This window comes from Gorilla gorilla, chromosome 4 (genome assembly GCF_029281585.2).
Source record: "Gorilla gorilla gorilla isolate KB3781 chromosome 4, NHGRI_mGorGor1-v2.1_pri, whole genome shotgun sequence".
In the NCBI taxonomy this organism is placed as follows: Eukaryota; Metazoa; Chordata; class Mammalia; order Primates; family Hominidae; genus Gorilla; species Gorilla gorilla.
Window position 1 is genome coordinate 142,401,549 of NC_073228.2, and position 24,857 is coordinate 142,426,405.

The window sequence follows — 24,857 nt, forward strand, 5'->3', positions numbered from 1 at the left end:
CACATTTGAAACAGATGCTCCAACCCCACCAGGAGGTCAGGAGTTTATAATTACATGCAGTCATACATGTCTGTCGTTCCTGTGAAAAACCTTGCAGTTCATTTTAATAAATCAAAACATTCACATAATCTCATGCCATCCAACACAAGGAAAACACATCCACCTCCCTTTTAACAAGGATTGACCCAAGCAAAATAAAATCCTCTTTAAATTTCTTCGCTTCCACTTAAATTGCATGTTTTATTTCTCCCAATCCCAGCAATAGCACAGAAGCCCCATCATATCCATCCCAAACCGGTTTCGAGTAGGTTAAGGTTATAAGGACCCTTGTCAGAACATTGATACAAAGGGCTCCCAAACGCCGGGCACAGATGTGTCTGCAAACAGATGGAAGTAAACAGTGCACTGGCCCAAATGCTTCATGAGTCAGTTTGATTTTGCAACGCAATTTGCATCCTTGAAACTGCCAGTCTGGAGGGGGACGGGGTAGCGTGAGGGAGTGAAGTTGAAAGTGCCTCCTATTAGCTCACCCTTTCAACATTAAACAGAGACCAAGAGAGAAATGGTTCCAACATTTCACCACATATATTTCTTCTTATGCAGTCTAAGCTGAGAATGCCATGTAAATGGGTCACTGCGAAATGCAGCAATTTAATTTTTCTCCAATCAAAATAAGAAACAAACCAGTATGATCTCACTTCTATTAACTTTTGAAGGTTTACAGCAGTTAAAGTATTTTTGCTTCTATGTATGAAGGTTAAAAAAATCATTTTTTTTTCATAAAATACAAGAGCAACCAATTTCACCATCCAGTAAAAGTAAAAACTGGGATTCTTTTTTAAATTAGTCCAAAGTGGCATTTAGGAACTTAGTTGTAGGCTGCTGCGCTGACACCATGACAAACCAAAGTGTAGGGCTGGGTCTGGTTTTGTTTCGGTTTTCTTTTCAATATCCAATGCTCATGGATTAAGTTCTGGAAATGTTCCAATTGTAAGGCAGGGATCTGTTTGGATTCCACCATGGGTATGCTCCTTGGGTTGGATGCTGGAGGGTGAGGCACGTTTTGCCGGACCCATGTCGACTACCTAGTAGTCATCAAGGTCAAAAAATTCATCGTCTCCTCCTTGGTATTCCATTCCCTGGAAATCTACTCGGTACCGCAAGATACCTGGGGAAACAAACCAAAAGGTAAATTACCTGTGCTCACGGGATGGGCATGTGTGTAGGTAGCTGGTAAGGGAATAAAGGAAAGCCCTATTCTCTTGCAGAATTGCAGAAAGCAAAGAGGTAATAATAAACATGGGTCCAAATTAGGAACCTGCACCTGCTGCGTCAATCACCTATCCCAGCAGATAATGAGCACCTCACCGGAAGCAGGGCTAGCCAGGAGGGACCTTGACCTGAGACCCTGGTTTTAAGTTTGGTTTGCTGATTTGCTACTCACCTCCAATTCCACCAAATCCTTTCACAAACTGAGACCCTTCTTGTGATTTATCTGTGACAATTTCCAACGTAGCTCCAAATTTTTTATAGTTGTTAGCAAACCATTCCAACAGGGGCATGCTCTCGATAAGCTCATGTTCCTGTCCGGTCTACAGGGGTGACCATGAGATACAAAAATGGGGGATTAGGATATATGAAGGCTAATTAGTCCCTCTCACAGCCCCTTGCCCACCTATCACTCTCATCCTCCCATTTATAGGCATGTCTGTGTGTAAAGCTCTGTAAGTCATCTCTGGTTTTGATAACGTAATGGATATAAGCAGAGAAATTCGGATTATTTCAAACAACACTTCTCCTCAGGCTCTACCCTCAGCTATGAAATACCAACACAAAAACTCAGTGGGTATTCAGCTTATGATTCCTACTGTTGACTCTAGAAGTCAGGCTGTTGTAGTGTCTCTAAGCAGCACCCATTCAATGGCTCAGAAGAGACATTCCAGGACTGCTTTTGGGAGTGGCCTCGTAGAGAACAAAGCTCTCCAAACCAGAATTTGAGGAAGCTATCATTTAAACCTATCTCATACGGGAGGGTCATACTTTCAACTGTTGTGATGCACTTAGAGCAAACCAGAGAAGCCACTGCAGTGGAAGAGCTGATCAAGTGAAGAAAGCAGCACAGGTTTCACAGTGCAGGAGAGGCATTATGTAAATTACATTTTCCTCCCTATCAAATTTCAAGGATAATGAAATGTTTTCCTGATTGCTTAACTACTTAAAAACAAAGACAAAAACAAACAAACAAACAAAAACCAGGCCAGGCATGGTGGGTCACGCCTGTAATCTCACCACTTTGGAAAACCAACGCAGGAGGATCACTTGAGCCCAGGAGTTCAAGACCAGCCTGGTGAACACAGCAAGACCCCATTTCTATAAAAAAAATTAGGCTGCCCGGCACGGTGGCTCACGCCTGTAATCCCAGCATTTTGGGAGGCTGAGGCAGGTGGATCACCTGAGGTCAGGAGTTCGAGACCAGCCTGGCCAACATGATGAAACTGCGTCTCTACTAAAAATACAAAAATTAGTCAGGCGTGGTGGCGGGCGCCTGTAGTCCCATCTACTCGGGAGGCTGAGGCAGGAGAATTGCTTGAACTCGGGAGGTGGAGGTTGCAGTGAGCCGAGATCACACCACTGCACTTCAGCCTGGGTGACAAGAGCAAACTCCACCTCAAAAAAAAAAAAAAAAAAAAAAAAGGAATGAGGGCTTGTGCTTGTACTCCTGGCTACTCAGTAGACTGAGGCAGAAGGATTGCCTGAGCCCAGGGGTTCAAGGTTATAGTGAGCTATGATTGTGCCACTGAATCCAGCCTGGGTGACAGACCGGGACCCTATCTCAAAGAAAAAAAAAGACCGGTCATGGTGGCTCACACCTGTAATCCCACCACTTAGGAGGCCGAGGTAAGTGGATTGCTTGAGCTCAGGAGTTTGAGACCAGCCCAGGGCAACATGGTGAAAACGCCTCTCTACAAAAAATTCAAAAATTAGTTGGGCGTGGTGGTGTATGCCTGTAGTCCTAGCTACCAGAGAGGCTGAGGCAAGAGGATCACTTGAGCCCAGGAGGTGGAGGTTGCAGCGAGCCAAGATCATGCCACTGCACTCCAGCTTGGGCAACAGAGCAAGACCTTGTCTCCAAAAAAAAAAAAAAAAGCTGCAGCTCCTTCCCTGAAATCAGATTCGCATGTGGCAGATAGATGACCACCTCCCACAGCACCCCCAATTAGTATGAGGTTTGGTTTCCCAAAGCTCACCCTCTACACAGCCAGTACTCTAACACACGGATTTATGCTTGCACGTATCATCAAACCAAGAAAACAATCACATACCTCTTTGTCTGTGAAATGAGATTTATCCTTTTCTTGCTCTGGAGTTAGATAGAGAATTTTCTCCTCTGTAGTATTAGGAGGAAAAAACGTGTTAACCTGGCTCTCATATACTAATCTGTGTAAGCTCCATAGATGAGGTTAGATGAGAAAAGGGCTCAGGGACTCAATCTCCCAACATTTTTTCCATAAGCATGTTAGCATACACTGAGTGTCTACTAGGTACAATGCTTCAACCATAAGGAACATCAGAGATGTTCAAGATATAGTCCTGGTCCTCAGCAGATGTAACAATCTTAAGCAGACGTTAAACAGTTCAAGCAGAAAAATCTATGCAGGAATGTGCTACAGACTGAAGGAGTGGGGAACAATGGGTAGATCTACCTTCTGATTGCTCCTGAAATCAGCCATCCCTCCCAAATCTCCACCCCAGGCTTCCTGGCTCAGTAACAAATAGCAACCTTATTTTCTAATTCGCATACCTTCTGTGCCTTGGCAATGAAGAACATATCTCATTATATCCAGATTTTCATAGACTATTAGAATTTCTACAGCTCCCATTTCCAAAGCCTTTAGTGTATCTTCAACGCCAAAACAGTACTTGCCCGTGTCCTGGCTGATTTCATCAAAGTATCGTCCTATGATTAGGGATCAGTCAACAGGATATATATTAAAGTTTCCCTAGTAGATACAAACACACCTGTTCCACCTAATGACTAAGGAAGATAAAAAATAATGCTTTTACTGAGGCAAAAGAGTTAATAAAAATACTAAATATTCCTTTTTACATTTTTGGTACCTTGTCTCATACATACAATCACGTACATACATACATATACACACACACAAAAACATTTCACAGAATATGTAGTTGCATTTCACCGATACCTATTAATTTCTTCTCTTGAATGAATTTCACGTTGGAGAGGACTTCAGTAGATAACTCAATAGCTTGGTTGAATCCATTTTCACCACCATAGGATATATCAACTAATTTTAAAACTTTTGATTGTAACCTCTAACACACAAAAAAAATATTATTAGTACTTACTGGTACTTATTTAAAATATTATTAAAACACCTTTACTCAAACCCACTAACTCTTAATGGTATGCAAAGCTCAGCATTATGATCACTGAAGTCTAAATATGGGGAAGGAGCCCAATTTAATCAAAAGCTGCTCTTAAAGTGAACAGCACTGCCAATTATATCACACATTTTACTAGACCTACTATAGGACAACTCATTAAGTGCAAACAAAAATAAGTTATTGTGGAGGAAAGGGGGGACCACTGGCTCCTGCCAAATAAGGTAGTAGAGGTTAAGACAGGCTGGGGAGGGTGGCTCACACCTATAATCCCAGCACTTTGGGAAGCTAGGACAGGCAGACAGCTTGAGTCCAGGAATTCTGAGACCAGCCTAGGCAACATGGTGAAACCCTGTCTCTACCAAAAAGTACAAAAATTAAGTTGGGCATGGTGACATATCCCTGTAGTCCCAGCTACTTGGGAGGCTAAGCTGGGAGGATCACTTGAGCCTGGGAGATCGAGGCTGCAGTGAGCCATGATTGCCACTGCACTCCAGCCTAGGCAAGATAGCTAGACCCAGTCTCAAAAAAAAAAAAAAAATATATATATATATATATATATATATTTATTTATTTTAAGGCAATTTCTTTGGTGGACCTTCTACCATAAGGCTACTTCCTCCAGATCTTGAAAGTGTATTATGGCTGAGCCCATGTTATAAAATGTGCTTTAAATGCTTTAGGCTGAATCAGCTGTCATACTGCTGAGAGCTTTGCTGCTATGTATCTCCAAGAATAACTCAGAAAAAGAAAATAAGGAACAGGTTTTAGTTTCTTTGAAATCAAACTCCATTCTACAGCCAATTCTGACAACCCAACTAAACAAGGGACCTCCACAGGATCCATAAGAAGCCCACCTAAAAACGGTTGATTTCAGAAGAGAAGGGGCTCAGAAAAGCACAGGGGAATGTTTCCTGATAAACATCTGTAAACCTGCTGTTTAACTCAGAGGCAGGTTTTTAACCCAAGGAATTTTAAAAAGATGTGTCTGTTCCAGTGCTCACACAGAGGACTCACCTACTCCTACCTAGGGTCTTACATAATAGAGCATCTACTTCTTACTTACCTGATCAAACATATCAGATTGACTTAGTTCAGTTTTAAAGTCAGCGGATCCAGCTAAAACTAGACCAGCCACATTCACTTTGTCCCCAGAAATAAACAGCTGCACAGCAGTCTCTGCTACTTTCCGAACATAGTTATGTCGCTTTTCCATTCTTAAACGGGCAAAACGCAAGGCTGACTGACCTCCTCTACCTTTGACACAAAAGTAGCAAGAGAAAAAGGCAATTATTAAGAACTACAAGATGTCTTCAAATTAAAAATAAAATAATCATGTCATCATCTAAGAAAAGGACAAAGAAAAATCACCATTCCTTAACTAAACGTTCAGCATAAACTGCTACTTGTTTTCAGAGAGCGACTACTAATTCTATGTCAAGAGAGGAGCTGTAAGCACCAATGAGGCACCAGTCATTACAGGAGGCTTCTCTCCCCATCATCTGGATTCACTCCCCTCACATCATACTGTTTTCTTTTTTTTTTTTTTTTGAGACGGAGTCTCACTCTGTCGCCCAGACTGGAGTGCAGTGGCGCAATCTCGGCTCAATGCAACCTCCGCCTCCCGGGTTCAAGCAATTCTCCTGCCTCAGCCTCACAAGTAGCTGGGATTACAGGCGCCCGTCACATTTTTGTATTTTTAGTAGAGACAGGGCCGGGCTGGTCTCGAACTTCTGACTTCGTGATCCACCCGGCTCGGCCTCCCAAAGTGCTGGGATTACAGGCGTGAGCCACCGCACCCGGCCCACCATACTGTTTTCTTATTGCTAGACACAAAGTAATTGGGTTCATGTTCTCCTCCTGTATTACCGTGTTTCTTTGGGAGATCCACAGTGAATTTGTGCAGGACTTCTCTTGTGTTTCCTTGGAGTGTGCCAAAAAGTGCACCACTACCATCTATTACAATGAATCCAAACTTGCTATCATCTGAAAGTAGTGCTGTAAGAGCCTGAAAAGCAAACACAAGTACCACACGGTGAATCCCAAAGCTTTGCTAAGGTCAAAAAAACTCTGAAAGGATATATACAAGCCCTTTCACTCCACTCACCATGCTATTAGCACTGTGGGAAAACCTTCTACGGAATAATTTATAGACTTCAGTTATAAACATGTAACTCTTATGGACAAATCTGAACCCAATAAGGAAATAACGAATGATATCTATGTGAAGCTTTTCAACATATCTGACATGGGCATGTAAATATAAAACCACAAAGATATCTGTATGCCCATGTTTATAGCAATATTACATACAGCAGTTAATACTACTCAATCTCAAAAAGGAAGAAAATTTTGAAACACACTACAACAGGGATGAAACTTGAATACATGCTAAGTGAAATAACCCTGTCAAAAAAGGACAAATACTGTATGACTCCACTTATATGAGGTTCCTGGAGTAATCAAAATCAGAGACAAAAAGTCAAACGGTGGTTGCCAGGGGCTGGAAAAAAGGGGGAACAAGGAATTATTGCTCAATGGATACAGTTTCAGTTTTATAATATAGAGTTCTAAGCTGGGTATGATGGCTCACACATGTAATCCCAGCACTTTGGGAGGCTGTGGCAGGCGGATGGCTTGAGCTCAGGAGTTTGAGACTGGCCTGGGCAACACAGCGAAACACTGTCTCTACAAAAAAATACAAAAATTAGGTGGCTGTGGTGACACGTGCCTGTAGTCCCTACCAGCTACTTGGAAAGGCTTTAGTCTGGGAGGTGTAGGTTGCAGTGAGCCAAGATTGTGCCACTGTACTCCAGCCTGGGTGATCCAGAGACCCTGTCTCAAAAAACAAAAAAACTTTAACTTGTTCCTTTTTTTTTTTTTTTTGAGACAGGGTCTCACTTTGTTGGCCAGGCTGGAGTGCAGTAGCCATCATAGCTCACTGCAGCCTCGAAGTCTTGGACTCAAATGATCCTTCTGCCTTAGCCTCCCAAAGTGCCGGGGTTACAGGCATGAGCCAGCATGTCTTTAAAGGTATTGCAGCTAATGATTCTGAGTTTTATGAGGAAAACCTTCCTTCTATGTTAACTTTATATCCCTTTATGCCTTCCCAAAGAGAAAATATTGAAACAGTCCTGGGACATACATAGATAAGAGTTCTCACAGTGTAATCGGAATACTACACACTTAGTTGATCTCTAATTGCCAGGGGACAATCTCTTTGGATGTAAGAAATTGTTACCCATTCCATTTTATTTTTATAAACTGATCCTCCTGTTTGGCCTCCCAAAGTACTGGGATTACATAGGTGTGAGCCACAACACCTGGCCTTACCATTCCATTTTAAGAAAACAGCCCCTTCAATAATTGACTAGAAAGCAGATGGATCAACTAAGAATCCATCTTTAACAAACCATGCTAGATAGTTAGCATTAAGACATGAATATTGTGGCCGGGCGTGGTGGCTCATGCCTGCAATGGCACTTTGAGAGGCCCAGGTGGGTGGATCACTCGAGGTCAGGAGTTTCAGACCAGCCTAGCCAACATGGTGAAATCTCATCTACTAAAAATACAAAAATTAGTTGGGCGTGGTGGTGCACACTTGTAATCCCAGCTATTCAGGAGGCTGAGGCAGGACAATCACTTGAATTCGGGAGGCAGAAGTTGCAAGGAGCCGAGATCGTGCCATTGCACTTCAGCCTGGGCAACAGAGCAAAACTCAATCTCAGAAAAAAGAAAAAGAAAAAAAAAAAAAAGATATGAATATGAATATTGCACGTTAATAATATAGCCTTATCAAAATGACCTGTTAGGTAGATTGAAGTTTTTAATAAACCTGCTTATCAGGGAATAGGCATATCCCTTATTAGAATATATAATTACCCTGATAAACAGGATATAACCCTCTCAGTTAAAGCTAAAATGTACAAAGTTAGCAAGATTAAACAGTATCTTAGAAAAGGAGTTAAGGTTTGGAAAAAAGCCAACAAGGCTAACTCAGTAAGTGAGCAAAAGCCAGACAACATGGGTACCTGGCACTGTTTAAATCAACAAGATTCAAAATCGGCTTTCATCCAACCAGATACAGGTAAGTGGTTTCAGTGGCTGAGAGGCTCCCTGAAAAACCCTCTGCTGTAAGTAGAGTGTGGTAGTGAAGAGAAAAACAGTCTGGATTGCCTATGCAGTCGACCAAGATCCAACTATAAATGGACTTCCCATCAAGTTAGCAAAAATCATCCACTGTAAACTGTCGACAAATGTCAGTTCTAATTCCACTGTAGAGGTTTTTCCCTAGGTTGATGAAAGGCAAGAGAATGAACTACGGAGCCAGCTGTGAATTCTTGATTGTTCTACTGTTGACTGATTTAGGTCACTCTAATGAGGTTTCCTTTCCACCGTTCAAGTTCATCTTATGGCAGCTTTGTCACTCAAAAGTTTCAGGGGAAAGGGGGGAAAATGAGTTCTTACAGTTCTGCTACTAAAAATTTTACAATTGTTATGTGAAAACTGAGTGCAATAACTCAAAGAGTATAACTGGACTGCTTGTAACACAATGGATATACGCTTGAGGAAATGGGTACCCTATTTTCCATAGTGTGATGCTCACATTGCATGCCTGTATCAAAACATCTCATGTACCCCATATACACCTACTATGTACCCACAAAAATCAAAACACACACACACACACACACACACACACACACACACACACTTTGGGAGGCTGAAGCGAGCAGATCACTTGAGGCCAGGAGTTTGGGACAGGCCTGGCCAACATGGCAAAACTCTGTCTCTACTAAAAAAATACAAAAAATTAGCCAGGCGTGGTGGTGCACACCTGTAATCCCAGTTATTCAGGAGGCTTGAGGCACAAGAATCGCTTGAACCATGGAGATGGAGGTTGCAGTGGGCCAAGATTGCACCACTGCACTCCAGCCTGGGCGACAGTGTGAGACTCTGTCTCAAAACATGCTGAATGACTAGTGTCATAATAAATGTAAATTGCCTTACTTTTTGAAAACAGACAGCTTTGTAAAATGGTACAACTGTTTGGAAAACAGTCTAGCAACTTCTTAAAAAGTTAAACATAATTACTATATAACCTACACGATTCCACAAATCTAAGAAACATGAAAATGTATGGTCACATAGAAACTTGTCCATGAATGTTCACAGCAGCATTATTCATAACAGCCAAACAGTGCAAACCACCCAAATGTAAAACTGATGAAAAGAGAAGCTATATAAAATATGAAATATGGCATATATGTATACAATGGAATACTACTTGGTAATCAAAAGGGATGAAATGTACTGATGAATGCTACCACATGGAACCTTAAAAGTATAAAGTAAAAGAAGCCAGTCACAAAAGGCCACAAACTATATGATTCCATTATATAAAATGTCCAGGCTGGGCGGGGTGGCTCATGCCTGTAATCCTAGTACTTTGGGAGGCTGAGGTGGGTGGATCACGAGGTCAGGAGTCTGAGACCAGCCTGACCAATGTGTTTAAACACCGTCTCTACTAAAAATACAAAAAAATTAGCTGGGTGTGGTGGCATGTGTCTGCAATCCCAGCTACTCAGGAGGCTGAGACAGGAGAATCCCTTGAATCTGGGAGGCGGAGCTTGCAGTGAGCCGAGATCATACCACTGCACTCCAGCCTGGGAGACAGAGCGAGACTCCGTCTAAAAAAAAAAATAAAAAAATAAAAATAAAAGAAGTACAGCACAAGCATATCTATGGAAAGAAAATATAGTGGTTGCCTAGAATGAGACAGGTAAGTGGGAGGGATGGGGGACTGACTGCTAATGGGTACGGGGAAAGAATTCTGGAGTCATGAAAATGTTCTGGGTTTGACTTCTTACCTCTGTATGGAATTTGTTGTCACACAAATACAATGACGTATTAATTGGTTTGAAAGGTTCAAAGTCAATGTTGACTTTCTTTTCCTTTCCTTCTTCTGTTACAATTGTTCCACAGTATACAACCAGACCATTTGGAGGTACTGCAAAGAACACAAACAATTTTTCTACTTTACCCCATATCTAGTTTTTCGTCAATTAATAGAAAATGTTCCCATAGCCTATTTTCCCTGCCTGATCCTTTAAGTCATAATTTAAATAAGGCAGAAAAAGCTTGAAATCTCTCAGGCAGAACTCTCTCCCTAATTTTAAAACTTCTTCTGAGACGTTTCAGTAGGATTTATTCTTTAAAGTAAACAGGCTGGACGTGGTGGTGGCTCACGCCTGTAATCCCAGCACTCTGGGAGGCCGAGGTGGGCAGATCACCTGACGTCAGGAATTCAAGACCAACCTGGCCAACATGGTGAAACCCCATCTCTACGAAAAATACAAAAAGTAGCCAGGCGTGGTGGTGGGCACCTGTAGTCCCAGCTACTCGAGAGGCTGAGACGGAAGAATCACTTCAACCTGGGAGGCTTGTGGTGAGCTGAGATCGGATTACTGCACTTCAGCCTCTGGGTGACAGCAAGACTGTCTCATCCCAAAAAAAAAAAAAAAAAAAAAAAAATTGAGACAATGCCTCACTCTGTCACTCAGGCTAGTGTGCAGCAGCGAGATCGTGGCTCACTGCAACTCCCACCTCCCGGGTCCAGTAGATTCTCTCGCCTCAGCCTCCAGAGTAGATGGGACTACAGGTGTGTGCCACCAGGCCTGGCTAACTTCTATATTTTTTGTAGAGACAGGGTTTCACCATGTTGTCCAGGCTGGTCTCGAACTCCTGACCTCAAGTGATCCACCTGCCTCAGCTTCCCAAAGTGCTGGGATTACAGGCATGAGCCACTGTGCCTGGCCTACTTAACTTTCAATAAACAAAAAACAAAACAAAAAAGCTAACCACCAAGGCCAAAGAGACACTGATGACAGCCGACTTAAGGGAACATTAGTGAACAAAGCACCACAGCAGCATCACAGTATAAAACATAACCAAAATGTGTAGACAAGGAAAAGGAGCAAACTCCAGATTACCTTTGTTATAAAGTTTGAGTCTTTGTTGTACAGATGTAATGGCTCCCAGGACTGAAAGGCGGTTTACTCGTGACTTAATGTTAGATGCAGTTCCAAACTCATCCGCTAACATTTTTGCCACTCGTGAAATCTGGTCTTTGGGAGGAATGATCAATGATATCATGCTGGTGCCATTGCTGTGGAAGAAAGAATAACTCATTAGGGATTTAAATATCATGTAAGTAAACTCATGTTTCTCTCTGGTAAAAGCAAGCTACAGGGAGATGCCCCAAAGTTATGGAAACAGGTCACTCTCAAAGGAGTAATGTAGGGACTATATTAGTCTTGTTTATGAACGTATACACAGAGTTAGGAACAGTGTTCAGAATCTAGTGCTCAATTTGATTGAATAGTGAGGTAAGTTATGTAAAGAATACACTTGGAGAGATACTTAAGAAACACCTCATTTCCTAAAGAAAGAAGCTATCTATGATAAATAAGGAGTGTCAACAGGCTGGAATTTGGTAGTGAATCTGTCCGTGGGAGAGCCTTCAAATGTGGTGGTTGAGTGGGAGACGCCATGACAGGATGATGCAATGAGTCTTTCCAAAGTCTAGGCATATTTGTAATCAAGAATTTCGTATTCTAATGATGGGAAAGGAGAACTGTGGAAGTCACAGAAATGTCCCAGTTATGAAATCTCTCTCTCTCGGCCGGGCACGGTGGCTCACGCTTATAATCCCAGCACTTTGGGAGGCCGAGGCGGGCGGATCACAAGGTCAGGAGTTCGAGGCCAGCCTGGCCAACAGAGTGAAACCCCGTCTCTACTAAAAAAAAAAAAAAAAAAAAAAAAAAAAAAAATTCGCTGGGCATGGTGGCAGGTGCCTGTAATCCCAGCTATTCAGGTGGCTGAGGCACGAGAATCACTTGAATCCGGGAGGCGGAGGTTGCAGTGAGCCGAGATCGTGCCACTGCACTCCAGCCTGGGCGACAGAGCTAGACTTAGTCTCGAGAAAAAAAAAAAAATCTCTCTCTCACAAACTCATTCTCTTTAAATGGCAACATATTAATTGCATTTGAGTTTGATTAAAAGGAGGAATGACTGACAGCCTGATAAATTCTGGGTGCCCAACCAAACTCAAGTTTTTAGAACTAAAAAACGGGACCAAAATCTGACCTATGGAAGATACCATCAAGGCCCTGCCACATGGGAGGTCCCCTCTGAGCAGTTACCAGCCCATTTTTAAGCTCCCTTTAAATTTCAACACCAATGCCAGTAACATATCTTTTTTGTCTACAACTTCCAAAGACACTTATCATCACTACCAGTCAAGAAATACCTCATTGGAAAATTCCTACTTCTATGCAAAGCAAACATAGTGGCTCACACCTGTAATCCCAGCACTTTGGGAGGCTAAGGTAGGAGGATCACTTGAGTCCAGGAGTTTAAGAACAGCCTGGGCAACATAATGAGGCCCCCATCTGTACAAAAAATAAATAATCAGCTGGGTGTCACGTGATGCAGGCCTGTAGCCCTAGCTATTCAGGAGGCTGAGGCAGGAATATCACTCAAGCCCAGGAGTTAGAAACTGCAGTGAGCTATGATTTGCCACTGCACTCCAGCCTGGGCAACAGTATAAGACTGTCTCAAAAAAGGAAGGAAGGAAACAAAGTGTTGGTGAGGATGTGGAGAAATTGGAACCCTTGTGCATTGCCAGTGGGAATATAAAATGGTACAGCCATGTGGGATAAGTGTGGTAGCTCCTCCAAAAAAAAAAAATTTTTTTTTAACACCTAATTACCATATGATCTAGCCATTCTACTTTCAATTACATACCCAAGAGTGAGAGCGGGGACTTGTACACCAATGTTCATAGCAGCATTATTTATTCACAATAGCCAAGAGGTGGAAGCAACCCAAACATTCACTGGTGGATGAACAAATAAAAAAAAGTGGTGTGTGTGCACAATGAAATATTATTCAGTCTTAAAGGAAGGAAATTCTGACACACAAAATGGATGAACCTTGAACACATTATGCTAAGAAAAATAAGCCACACAGAAAAGGACAAATACTGTATGATTCTGCTTACATGAGGTAACCTAGAATATTAAAGTTCATAGAGACAGAGAGTAGAAATGCAGTTGCCAGCAACTGGAATAAGGTGGAACTAGGCAGTTGTTTAATAGTTGTTTTAGTTTTACAAGATGAAAAGTCCTAGAGACTGGCTGTACAACAATGTGAATGTACTTAATACTGCTGAACTATACACTTGTAAATGGTTAAGATGGTAAACTTCATGTTATCTATTTTTTACAACAAGAAAAAAATTCTTGAAAATCAACTACTTAGTCCATTTATAACTTATTATTTTTTTTTTTTTTAGATGGAGTCTTGCTCTTGTTGCCCAGGATGGAGTGCAGTGGCACCATCTCAGTTCACTGCAACCTCAGCCTCCTAGGTTCAAGCGATTCTCCTGCCTCAGCCTCCCAAGTAGCTGGGATTACAGGCGTGTGCCACCAGGCCCAGTTAATTTTCTTTGTATTTTTAGTAGAGACTGGGTTTCACCATGTTGGCCAGGCTGGTCTCGAACTCCCGGCCTCAGGTGATCCCCCTGCCTCAGCCTCCCAAAGTGCTAGGATTACAGGCGTGAGCCACCGCGCCCAGCCTGTAAGTTAAAATTTTTTAGAGCATGCACTTCCCCAAAACAGTAGTTCAGTTCTCAATTTTTTGCAGATGAAAATCACCTGGGGAGTTCATTCTAGGTGATTCCTTTTCAAAAAGTATTCCTGTAAGTTTCATTTCTTTTCTCATCCTGATTTTTCTTAGTTTAGTCACAACATGGATAAATGACTATTTAAAATATTAGATGATCTACATCAAGTGGATTTCAAAATTAAAAACTTTTAGGCTGCTCTACAGAGTAGCCATTCTCTTGTTTTTTTTTTTTTTTTTTTTACTTCTCTAATCAACTTGCTTTCATTCTCAAAAAAAACCAAAAACCGACCTTTGGACTTCAAAGGATAGCATTAGGAAAGTAAAAAGACCCACAGAATGGGAGAAAATATATGCAAATCATATTATCTCTTAAGATTTATGTAAAGAATATAAAGAATATGTAAAAACTCATAATTCATCAACAAAAAACCCAAATAAAAAATGGGCAAAGGGTGTGAGGAGACATTTCTACAAAGACATAGCATGTGAAGAAATCGAAATCTTGATTCAATGCTGTTGGGAATGTTAAGTGGTACAATACTTCCAGAAAACAGTCTGGCAGTCCTTAGGAGTTTAAACACAGAGTTACCATATGACCCAACCACTCTACTCTTAGATACCCAAGAGAACTGACAAAATATGTAACACACAAAAATTTGTGCTTCAATGTTCATGGAGGCATTATTCATAATAGTAACAAAACAAAACAAAACAAACAAAAAAAGAAACAACCCATATGTCCAACTGATAAATGAATAATCAAAATGTGGTACATTCATATGCTGAAAAACTATTCAGCAATAAAATAAATGACACATTGCATTAACTTACACTACATTGGCCAGGTGCGGTGGCTCATGCCTGTAATCCCAGCACTTTGGGAGGCTGAGGCAGGAGGATCACAAGGTCAGGAGATCGAGATCATCCTGGCTAACATGGTGAAACCCCGCCTCTACTAAAAATACAAAAAATTAGCTGGTCGCAGTGGCGGGCGCCTGTAGTCTCAGCTATTCAGGAGGCTGAGTCAAGAGAATGGTGTGAACCCGGGAGGCAGAGCTTGCAGTTAGCCAAGATAGCGCCACTGCAGTCCGGCTGGGGCGAAAGAGCGAGACTCCGTCTCAAAACAAACAAACAAACAAACAAACAAACAAACAAACAAACAAACAAACCCTTACACTACATCAAGTAAAAACTGTCACAAAACACATATTGTAGACAGGGCACAGTGGCTCACGCCTGTAATTCCAGCATTTCGGGGGGCCAAGGTGGGCGGATCACGAGGTCAAGAGACCGAGACCATCCTGACCAATATGGTGAAACCCCGTCTCTACTAAAAATACAAAAATTAGCCGGGCGTGTTGGCGTGTGCCTGTAATCTCAGCTACTCAGGAGGGTGAGGCAGGAGAATCGCTTGAACCCGGGAGGCGGAGGTTGCAATGAGCCGAGATCGAGCCACTGCACTGCAGCCTGGATGACAGAGCTAGACTCCGTCTCAAGGAAAAAACAAAAAAATTAGCTGGGCATGGTGGCGTGTGCCTGTAGTCCCAGCTACTGGGGAGGCTGAGGCAGGAGAATCGCTTGAACCTGGGAGGTGGGGGATGCAGTGAGCCGAGACCGCGCCACTGCACTCCAGCCTGACAACAGAGTGAGACTCTGTCTCAAAACAAAAAAAACACCACATATTGTATAGTTCCATTTACACAAAATGTTCACAATAGGCATTCCAGAGAGACAAAGGTAGATTAGTGGTTGCCAGGGGCTGAGGAGAGGGAGGAATGCAGAGTGATTGTTAAAGGGTACAGGGATTTTTAGGTTGATGGAAATACTGTTTTTCTTTTTTTAAGGAAAGTATTTTAAAATTAGTGGTTGCACAACTCTGGAAAAACAGTGAAATAATGCACTTTAAAGGGGAAAGGCTGGGCGAGGTGGCTCACACTGGTAATCCCAGCACTTTGGGAGGCTTGAGGCAGGAGAACTGCTTGCGCCTAGGAGTTTTGAGACCAGCCTGTGCAATGTAGTGAGACCCTGGCTGGGCATGGTGGCTCACACCTGCAATCCCAGCACTCTGGGAGGCCAAGGCAGGCAGATCACACGAGGCCAGGGGTTCAAGACCAGCCTAGCCACTATGGTGAAACCTCACCTCTACTAAAAATACAAAAAGTTGCTGGGTGTGCTAGGCGTGGTGGCTCATGCCTGTAATCCCAGCTACTCTGGAGGCTAAGGCACGAAAACTGCTTGAACCTGGGAGGCAGAGGTTGCGGTGCAGTGAGCCGAGATCGTGCCACTGCACTCCAGCTTGGGTGACAGAGTGAGACTCTGTTTCAAAAAAAAAAAAAAAAAAAAGTTGGGCATGGTGGCACACGCCTGTAATTCCAGCTACTTGGGAGTCTGAGGCACGAGAATCGCTTGAACCTGGGAGATGGAGGTTGCAGTGAGCCCAAATCGTGCCACTACACTCCAGACTGGGTGACAGACCGAGACTGTCACAAAACAACAAACCAAAAACCAAAAAAATATAGCGAGACCTGTCTCTACAAAAATTAGGCAAGTATGGTGGTATGTGCCTGTAATCTCAGCTACTTGGGAGACTGAGGTGAGAGAATTACCTAAGCCCTAGAGGTTGAGGCTGCAGTGAGCCGTGATCACACCACTGCACTTCAGCCTGGAAACCAGAGTGAAACTGTGTCTCTTAAAAAAAAAAAAAAAATTTCTTTCCCTTTTTTTTTTTTTTTTTTGAGACGGAGTCTTGCTCTGTCACCAGGCTGCAGTGCAGTGGCGCGATCTCGGCTCACTGTAACCTCTGCCTCCGGGGTTCAAGCAATTCTCCTGCCTCAGCCTGCCCAGTAGCTGGGACTACAGGCACACGCCATCACACCCGGCTAATTTTTGTATTTTTAGTAGAGATGGGGTTTCACCATGTTGGCCAGGATGGTCTTGATCTCCTGACTTCGTGATCCACCCGCCTCGGCCTCCCAAAGTGCTGGGATTACAGGCATGAGCCACCGTGCCCGGCCAGGCTATTTCTTTCTTTTCTTCCTTCCTTTCCTTTTTTTATTCTTTTTTACATTTTTGGAAGTTAATTTTATTATATGAAGATGGTATACAAAATACATTCATCATGACTAAAAATAATAGGACCCAGGATATTTCTTTTAATGTCTCTTGGTCTCAACCTGACAGTTTCCCCCATAAAAGCCAAAGCATGTTTTCCCGAGAAGTAGTAATTTGTGTTTTTACTAAATTATCAATAAATTCTAATTTTATCATGTTAAGAAAAACCAGCTTACTATTAATAATTTTTTTTTTTTTTGAGAAGAAGTCTCACACTGTCACCCGGGCTGGAGTGCAGTGGGGCGATCTTGGCTTGCTGCAGCCTCCACCTCCTGGGTTCAAGCAATTCTCCTGCCTCAGCCTCCCAAGTAGCTGGGAGTACAGGCGTGCACCACCATGCCTGGCTAATTTTTGTATTTTTAGTAGAGATGAGGTTTCACTATGTTGGCCAGGCTGGTCTCGAACTCCTGACCTTGTGATCCGCCTGCCTCAGCCTCCCAAAGTGCTGGGATTACAGGCGTGAGCCACCATGTCTGGCCTATTAATAATTTTATAAGGAGAACAAGCAGCAGTATAAACAGAATCAAATCTACAACATATAGGAAACTAGAAGTCCCAAATCTGCCCTGACCTGATCTAAAGGCTGGCTTTAGTACAATAGCTACCAGTATAAATTGAGCTGACTTACATCTTGAAGGCAAAGGCTGATCTGATATGAACCGAAGCACACTAAAAAATGCAGTATCACCTGGCCAGGCGCGGTAGCTCATACCTGTAATCCCAGCACTGTGGGAGGCCGAGGCGGGCAGATCACCTGAGGTCAGGAGTTCGAGACCAGCCTGGCCAAGATCGTGAAACCCCATCTCTACTAAAAATACAAAAATTAGCTGGGTGTGGTGGCACACGCCTATAATCCCAGCTACTTTGAAGGCTGAGACAGGAGAATCGCTTGAACTTGGGAGACAGAGGTTGCAGTGAGCAGAGATCACACCACTCACTTCAGTCTGGGCAACAGAGTGAGACTCCGTTTAAAAAAAAAAAAAAAAGAAAGAAATGTGTTATCACTTTATAAACTGTTTCTATCTGATATTTCACGAAACTGTAAGAAAGTTACTTCCTGAGATCCTTATAGATTATTGGATCTATACCCTTAAAGGGTATTATAATAAGTTTAATATTGTAGTTAGACTGCCAGAACCATCTAAACTTTCCCCTAATTACTGAGAGTGCATCATCTCACAGTAGCCCAATATGCCAGCTTTAATAGAATCTCACCTATCCAGAGTCCAGTGGAAGCTGGCAAGAAAAAGAAATCAGAAAGCTGGTTACAGAGTCAAATTAAATGGGCTTACGTGTTAAGTGACTAGTAAGAAGAGAAGCAGCACTGTGAGGGGAACAAAAATAAACCCCCTATATTAGCTTTTAACTACAGGTGTTTAAAATATGAAAATATCTCAAATTGGGTCCTAGAAAGCTTACTTTCATAAAACAAAATTTCATAAATGTGTACTATAGTGTCTTTGGTATTTACATTGGGAAGGGATCTCATTAACAGGACCTCTTGCCCTGGAAGTTTTCTCCTAGTGGTTAATTCCACAGGTTTTCCAGGCAGAAAATGGTTTTCTTCCCCCCTACCCCCTGCCCCCCAGGATGGAGTCTTGCTCTGTTGCTCAGGCTGGAGTACAGTGGCACGATCTTGGCTCACTGCAACCTCCGCCTCCCAGGTTTAAGCAATTCTCCTGCCTCAGCCTCTGGAGTAGCTGGGATTACAGGCATGCACCATCATGCCCAACAGCTATTGTTTTTTTTTTGAGATGGAGTCTCACTCTGCTGCCCAGGCTGGAGTGCAGTGGTGCCATCTCAGCTCACTGCAAGCTCTGCCTCCTGGGTTCAAGCAATTCTTCTGCCTCAGCCTCCTGAGGAGCTGAGACTACAGGCGCACGCAACCACACCCAGCTAATTTTTTGTATTTTTAGTAGAGATGGGGTTTCACCATGTTAGCCAGGATGGTCTCGATCTCCCGACCTTGTGATCCGCCCACCTCAGCCTCCCAAAGTACTGGGATTACAGGCATGAGCCACCATGCCTGGCCTTCTAATTTTTGTATTTTTAGTAGAGATGTGGTTTCACCATGTTGGTCAGGCTGGTCTGGAACTCCTGAGCTCATGATCCACCTGCCTTGGCCTCCCAAAGTGCTAGGATTACAGGTGTGAGCCACTGTACCCGGCCCAGAAAACAGTTTTCTTTCTAACTAGATGAGCTGGCTGTCCAGTCCTCCCACTATCAAAAATAGCTACTCTCAGATTGGCAGCCAAAGTTACATATCCAAAAATCAGAATTCTGTTTGGGTGTCTACCTTGAAGGCTGGTTCATAAACTTCTGTGCTATTTTCCCCAATAAATTACAAGCTAATCAAAGACAGTACACAGGACAGTATGGTGTGTGCTCTGCTGCCACCCCTTGGATAGGGGAGCAAGCATTCTGGCCAAACCACGGAATCAAGGAAATTTATGATACACTGCTTCAGTTATCATCACAAACACTTGCTAGGCTTCTAAACTGTAATTTCCAAAAAACCTTTTTGATAATTCCTTCTGGAGTTATGTCAAACTCTACATACATGCCAATGGAGAGAAAAGATATTTGCTTTGGGAGAGACTGGAAACACTGGGCAACTAAACAGAACTTCCATCACAATCTAGACTGTAGGTGCCACCTACCTGACACAGGGGTCCACTCATGCATAGGGAGAATACGAAGAGATAAAAGATGGGGAAAACACTTGAGTACCAATTTTACTGGCTTATGCTTGGTAAGCCAATTCTCAAGGGGCCTACAACCCTAGGGGTTTGTAGGAAGTTCTTTCTTTTCTTTTCTTTGTTCCCCAGGCAGGAGTGCAGTGGCATGATGTCACCTCACTGCAACCTCCACCTCCTGGGTTCAAGCCATTCTCCTGCCTCAGCCTCCTGAGTAGCTGGGGTTTCAGGTATGTGCCACCACGCCTGACTAATTTTGTATTTTTAGTAGAGACGGGGTTTCTCTATGTTGGTCAGGCTGGTCTCGAACTCCCGACCTCAGGTGATCCGCCCGCCTCAGCCTCCCAAAGTGCTAGGATTACAGGCGTGAGCCACCATGCCCGGCTGGAAGTTTTTTCTTAAAAGGTGTTGGTTTTTTAAAAAGCTGACATGCTCTGACTTACAGAGAATAGTTTCCTAAGATGCAGTCGGCAGGGAATGGAATGAAAATGGATAGCAAAGGTAAAGGCTCAGAGCTGAGGAAGAACAGGCAACAAACCCCAAAGATTTGGAAAGTTTAAGGCTAAAGAGGGGAGAAATTTGGGACAAATTAACTGAGAGAACTCAAAATGCTTTACAGCAACCCTTCAAATAAGATAATGATGTGGAGGGCAAAGCAATGACCTTAAGATAAGCAGCTACTTACTTTCCACTGCTGATAGTTTAAGAAGATAAACATTCATTAAGCAACCCTACTGTATAGCCCAGTTGGGCAACCTTACATTCCATATCCATGTAACATTCCAGAGGACCAAGGAGCAAATACACCTAAGAATGTAATCTTGTTATAGGATTCCACTTTAAAAAATGGCTCAAAAGTGTAGCTTGCCTAAGAATTGTTTTTTGTTTGGTAGATTTCTACAAAGTTGATAAATGAAACAAAACTTGAAACTTGGTCTTGGCTTCTTATTCCTTTTGAATTAGGTGCAAAAAATTACCTTTCACTAGTTTCCCTGCATGCCCCCTCCCCCTACCTTCTATAGGGGAAACATTAAGTTTCTGAATTTACCTTTAAAATAAGACACCTGACTAGGGAGGGGAAATGCAGATTATTAAATGGATGGCTTTCACTTTAAAAATTTAAAGGTACTTTAATAACTTCTGATGTTTTCTATGTTAGGTTTAATACAAGCAGACTGGGCCGGGCATGGTGGCTCATGTCTGTAATCCCAGGACTTTGGGAAGCCGAGGCAGGTGGATCACCTGTGGTCAGGAGTTTGAGACCAGCCTGGCCAACATGAGGAAACCCATCTCTACTAAAAATACAAAAACTAGCTGGGCGTGGTAGTGCATGCCTGTAATCCCAGCAGGAGAATCGGCTTGAGCCTGGGAGGCAGAGGTTGCAGTGAGCCAAGATCCCGCCATTGCACTCCAGCCTGGGTGACAGAGCGAGACTCCATCTCAAAAAACAAAAACAAAACCAACAAAAACCAAAACCAAACAAACAAACAAAAAAAACAAGCAGATTAACATTTTTCCAGTAAAGTTTCCAAACAAGATAAACGTTCATTTACCCTCACTCCTGCAAGTCAATCAAAGTTGTTAGACCAGTTTGTGTAAACACCCAAAATAAAATTAAGGAAGCTGAATACTTCCATGTCTTTTAAAGTGAACACCCTTCAGGGGAAAATGAAAAATAAAGCTCTCACTAAGGAGATTCTGGCTACACAGGCAATCTACAACCTTCTTTAACTGTAATAGTTTTCCTTGGTTTTTCTACTGTCCCTATACTCCTCTTCCGAAATCAAAGAACTAGTGAATCATGGGGTACAGCAATGTGTCACATGCAGGTTGTAAAAACTGGGCAAAACAAGAGACAACATACAGCAATGTATCCCTCAAAGCTCCCAGGGGCCTCTGCACTCAGATTCTCTTCTTGTTCTCATTGGTTTTAGGGGCACTTTGGCTTATCAAAGCTTTCATCAATGCTTCACCCAGAGGGTTAACTTCTGAAAAATCAAACAGGTGAAAAAAAGGAATTGTAACAGAACTAAACCAAATAAATCCCAAACAAAACTCAAGTAGAAAGATAATTTTTTTAGAGATGGGGTCTTGCTCTGTCACCCAGGCTGGAGTGCAGTGGCACAATCACAGCTCACTGTAACCTGGAAACTCCTGGGTTCAAGTGATCCTCCCACCCTAGCCTGGGACTACAGGTACGCACCACCACACTCAGCTAATTTTTCTTTTTATTTTCGAGACAGGATCTCACAAGGTTGCCCAGGCTGGTCACGAACTCTTGGGCCCAAACACTCCTCCCACCTCAGACTCACTGAGCAGCTAAGGTTATGGGCGCAAGCGACCGTGCCCGCCTGACCCACAAGGATCTTAATCAATGTTCACCATCATCAACAATGCTCAAGAACACTTCAGTTTGCATACCTCCCAGCCCTGAATCCTTTTAGAGCTTTCTAAAGAAGCAAAATAAAAGAATACATGCTCAGACACAAAAGATCCCTTCTTCCTCCATCCTGACTCAATAGTTTCCGAATAGGGAGAGTGAGGGTGGTGATGATTTTGGTTGAGACAGTCTCAATTTTGAAATATGAAAGATTTTTTTTTTCTCTGAGACAGAGTCTCGCTCTGTCACCCAGGCTAGAGTGCAGTGGTGTGATCTCGGCTCACTGCAGCTTCCGCCTGCTGGATTCAAGCGATTCTTCTGCCTCAGCCTCCCAAGTAGCTGGGATACAGGCGCCCACTACCACGCCCAGCTAACTGTTGTATTTTTAGTAGTGATGGGGTTTTGCCATGTTGGCCAGGCTGGTCTCGAACCCCTGATCTCAAATTATCCACCCACCTCAGTCTCCCAAAGTGTTGGGATTACAGGCTTTAGCCACCACGCCCAGCTGATTCTTTTCTTTGAGACAGAGTCTCGCTCTTGTCTCCTAGGCTGGAGTGCAGTGGCGCCATCTCTGATCTTTGCAACCTCTGCCTCCCCAGTTCAAGCAATTCTCCTGCCTCAGCCTCCCAAGTAGCTAGGGTTACAGGCACGCGCCACAATGCCTGGCTATTTTTAGTAGAGACAGGGTTTCACCATGTTGGCCAGGCTGGTCTTGAACTCCTGACCTCAAGTGATCTGTCTGACTTGGCCTCCCAAAGAATTGGGATTACAGGTGTGAGCGACCGTGCCCAGCCTCAAATACAAAAGATTCTAATGCAGAACTAGGGTTGAGAATCACTGCATCTGGCTTGCTTTCTTCACAGGGTCATCTCTAGGTCTGCTGAAGGTAACAAGCCTCCACAACCTCACCTCCACCCAAAGAAGAAGAACCCAGAGCAGTTGCTTGCTGCATTTACCCTATGCTATGGTTTGAAGGTGTCCCCCCAAATTCATGTGTTGGAAACTTAATCCCCACTGCAATAGTATTGAAAGGTGGGGCATATGGGATGTGTTTAGGTTATGAGGGCTCTGCCCTCATGAACAGATTCATGCTGCTATTTAAAATAAGGTGCTTATAAGACCTGAGAGCTACAGTCACATGCGCACACAAAAAAGATAAAATAAGAGTGGGCCATCTCTCTTTTGTTCTCTTGCCATGAGAGGAACAGTGTTCCTCCCCAACAAAGGATGCAGCGTTCAAGGTGCCATCTTAAAAGCAGAGAGCAGGCCCTTACCAGAACACCAATCTGTGGTATTCTGTTATAGAAGCACAAAAACAAAAATCAAAAAACCCCCAAAACCTAAGACAACCTAGCTATAATACAACCATAATGAATTGTGACAGCTCAGAGATACTCAACTTTACCAGCCCGAACACTCACTCCCCCTCAAGTACTCTGCCATCCAAGTCATCACTTGTAAGTCACATTAACTACTTTCAGGTTAGGACCAGGAACGTTTTAGACACTGCTTACTATACTCCCTAATCGGGATGTACAGTACATGCTCCCCAAGAAGCTTTCATCCCAGGGTTTGATGGCTGGGTTGTGCCTAGGCTATGGATGGCCAAATTTTTCACCACTTCCCTTTTCAAGCTCCCATCTGTGCCTGCCTCACAAAGCTCAATTTAAATCTCAGCCAGAGGCCGGGCGCAGTGGTTCACGCCTGTAATCCCAGCACTTTGGGAGGCCAAGGTGGGCAGATCATGAGGTCAGGAGATTGAGACCATCCTGGCTAACAGGGTGAAACCCCATCTCTACTAAAAATGCAAAAAAATTAGCCGGGCGTGGTGGCGGGCGCCTATAGTCCCAGCTACTTGGGAGGCTGAGGCAGGAGAATGGTCTGAACCGGGAGGCGGGGCTTGCAGTGAGCCGAGATCGAGCCACTGCACTCCAACCTGGGCGACAGAGCGAGACTCCGCCTCAAAAAAAAAAAAAAATAAATAAATAAATAAATAAATAAATAAATCTCAGCCAGATCATTTCTGGGGAAGTCACTAAGCCAGCAGTATTACATGGATCACCACCTGAAAATCAATCAGTTCCTCTTCAATTTCTACTCCATTTCCAAAACTGTCATTGTTTTATTCACTGTGTGTTTTCCATTTTTCTTCTCCCAAATTTGCAAAACTAAATTTAAACTTTTAAATTAAGATGGTCTTTTTGATATGGGGTTAATATGGGAACAGAATAGGAGGAGCCCAGATTCAGGCTCACGCCCAGCTCTATCACTTAATGGCCGTGTGACCGAAGGCAAACCACACAAATCCCTGTGGGTCTGTTTCTACTTACTTCACAAGATCATGAGGATTCTATGAGAACATATATGTCAAGTGCCTAGCTTGGAGAGCAGATAGTAACTGATCACTAAATGGTAATGAGATGGAGCTCTAGTTCTTGACTATCGCCTCCCCTCCACCAGTAGTACCAGTTGGAAAGAAGTAGCACAGCCCAACTAGAAATGGGGAGGGGAGAGAGGTAATATCAGATGGGGTTGAAGTCTTATTTGAATCCTGTTAGGTCCTGAAGTATGAG

At 43.2% G+C, this 24,857-nt stretch overlaps 1 protein-coding gene across 4 annotated transcripts in view; it reads right to left on the reverse strand.

Moving 5' to 3' along the window:
* Nucleotides 1-220: 220 nt before the first annotated feature.
* ETF1 (eukaryotic translation termination factor 1) overlaps nt 221-24,857 on the reverse strand; it is a 35,239-nt gene continuing 10,602 nt past the window's right edge. For 3 of the 4 annotated variants that reach the window (XM_031011263.3, XM_031011264.3, XM_063705910.1), the window contains 9 exons: nt 11,400-11,575; nt 10,278-10,417; nt 6,277-6,415; nt 5,474-5,664; nt 4,209-4,338; nt 3,803-3,958; nt 3,324-3,388; nt 1,445-1,592; nt 221-1,168 (listed from right to left, as the gene is read on the reverse strand). In XM_031011263.3, the coding sequence (XP_030867123.1) occupies nt 1,086-1,168; nt 1,445-1,592; nt 3,324-3,388; nt 3,803-3,958; nt 4,209-4,338; nt 5,474-5,664; nt 6,277-6,415; nt 10,278-10,417; nt 11,400-11,575 (1,228 nt within the window). In that variant the 3' untranslated portion in view covers nt 221-1,085. Of the gene's footprint in view, nt 1,169-1,444; nt 1,593-3,323; nt 3,389-3,802; nt 3,959-4,208; nt 4,339-5,473; nt 5,665-6,276; nt 6,416-10,277; nt 10,418-11,399; nt 11,576-21,768; nt 21,790-24,857 lie in introns of those variants that run through there. The other variant, XM_063705909.1, reaches the window with a different exon arrangement.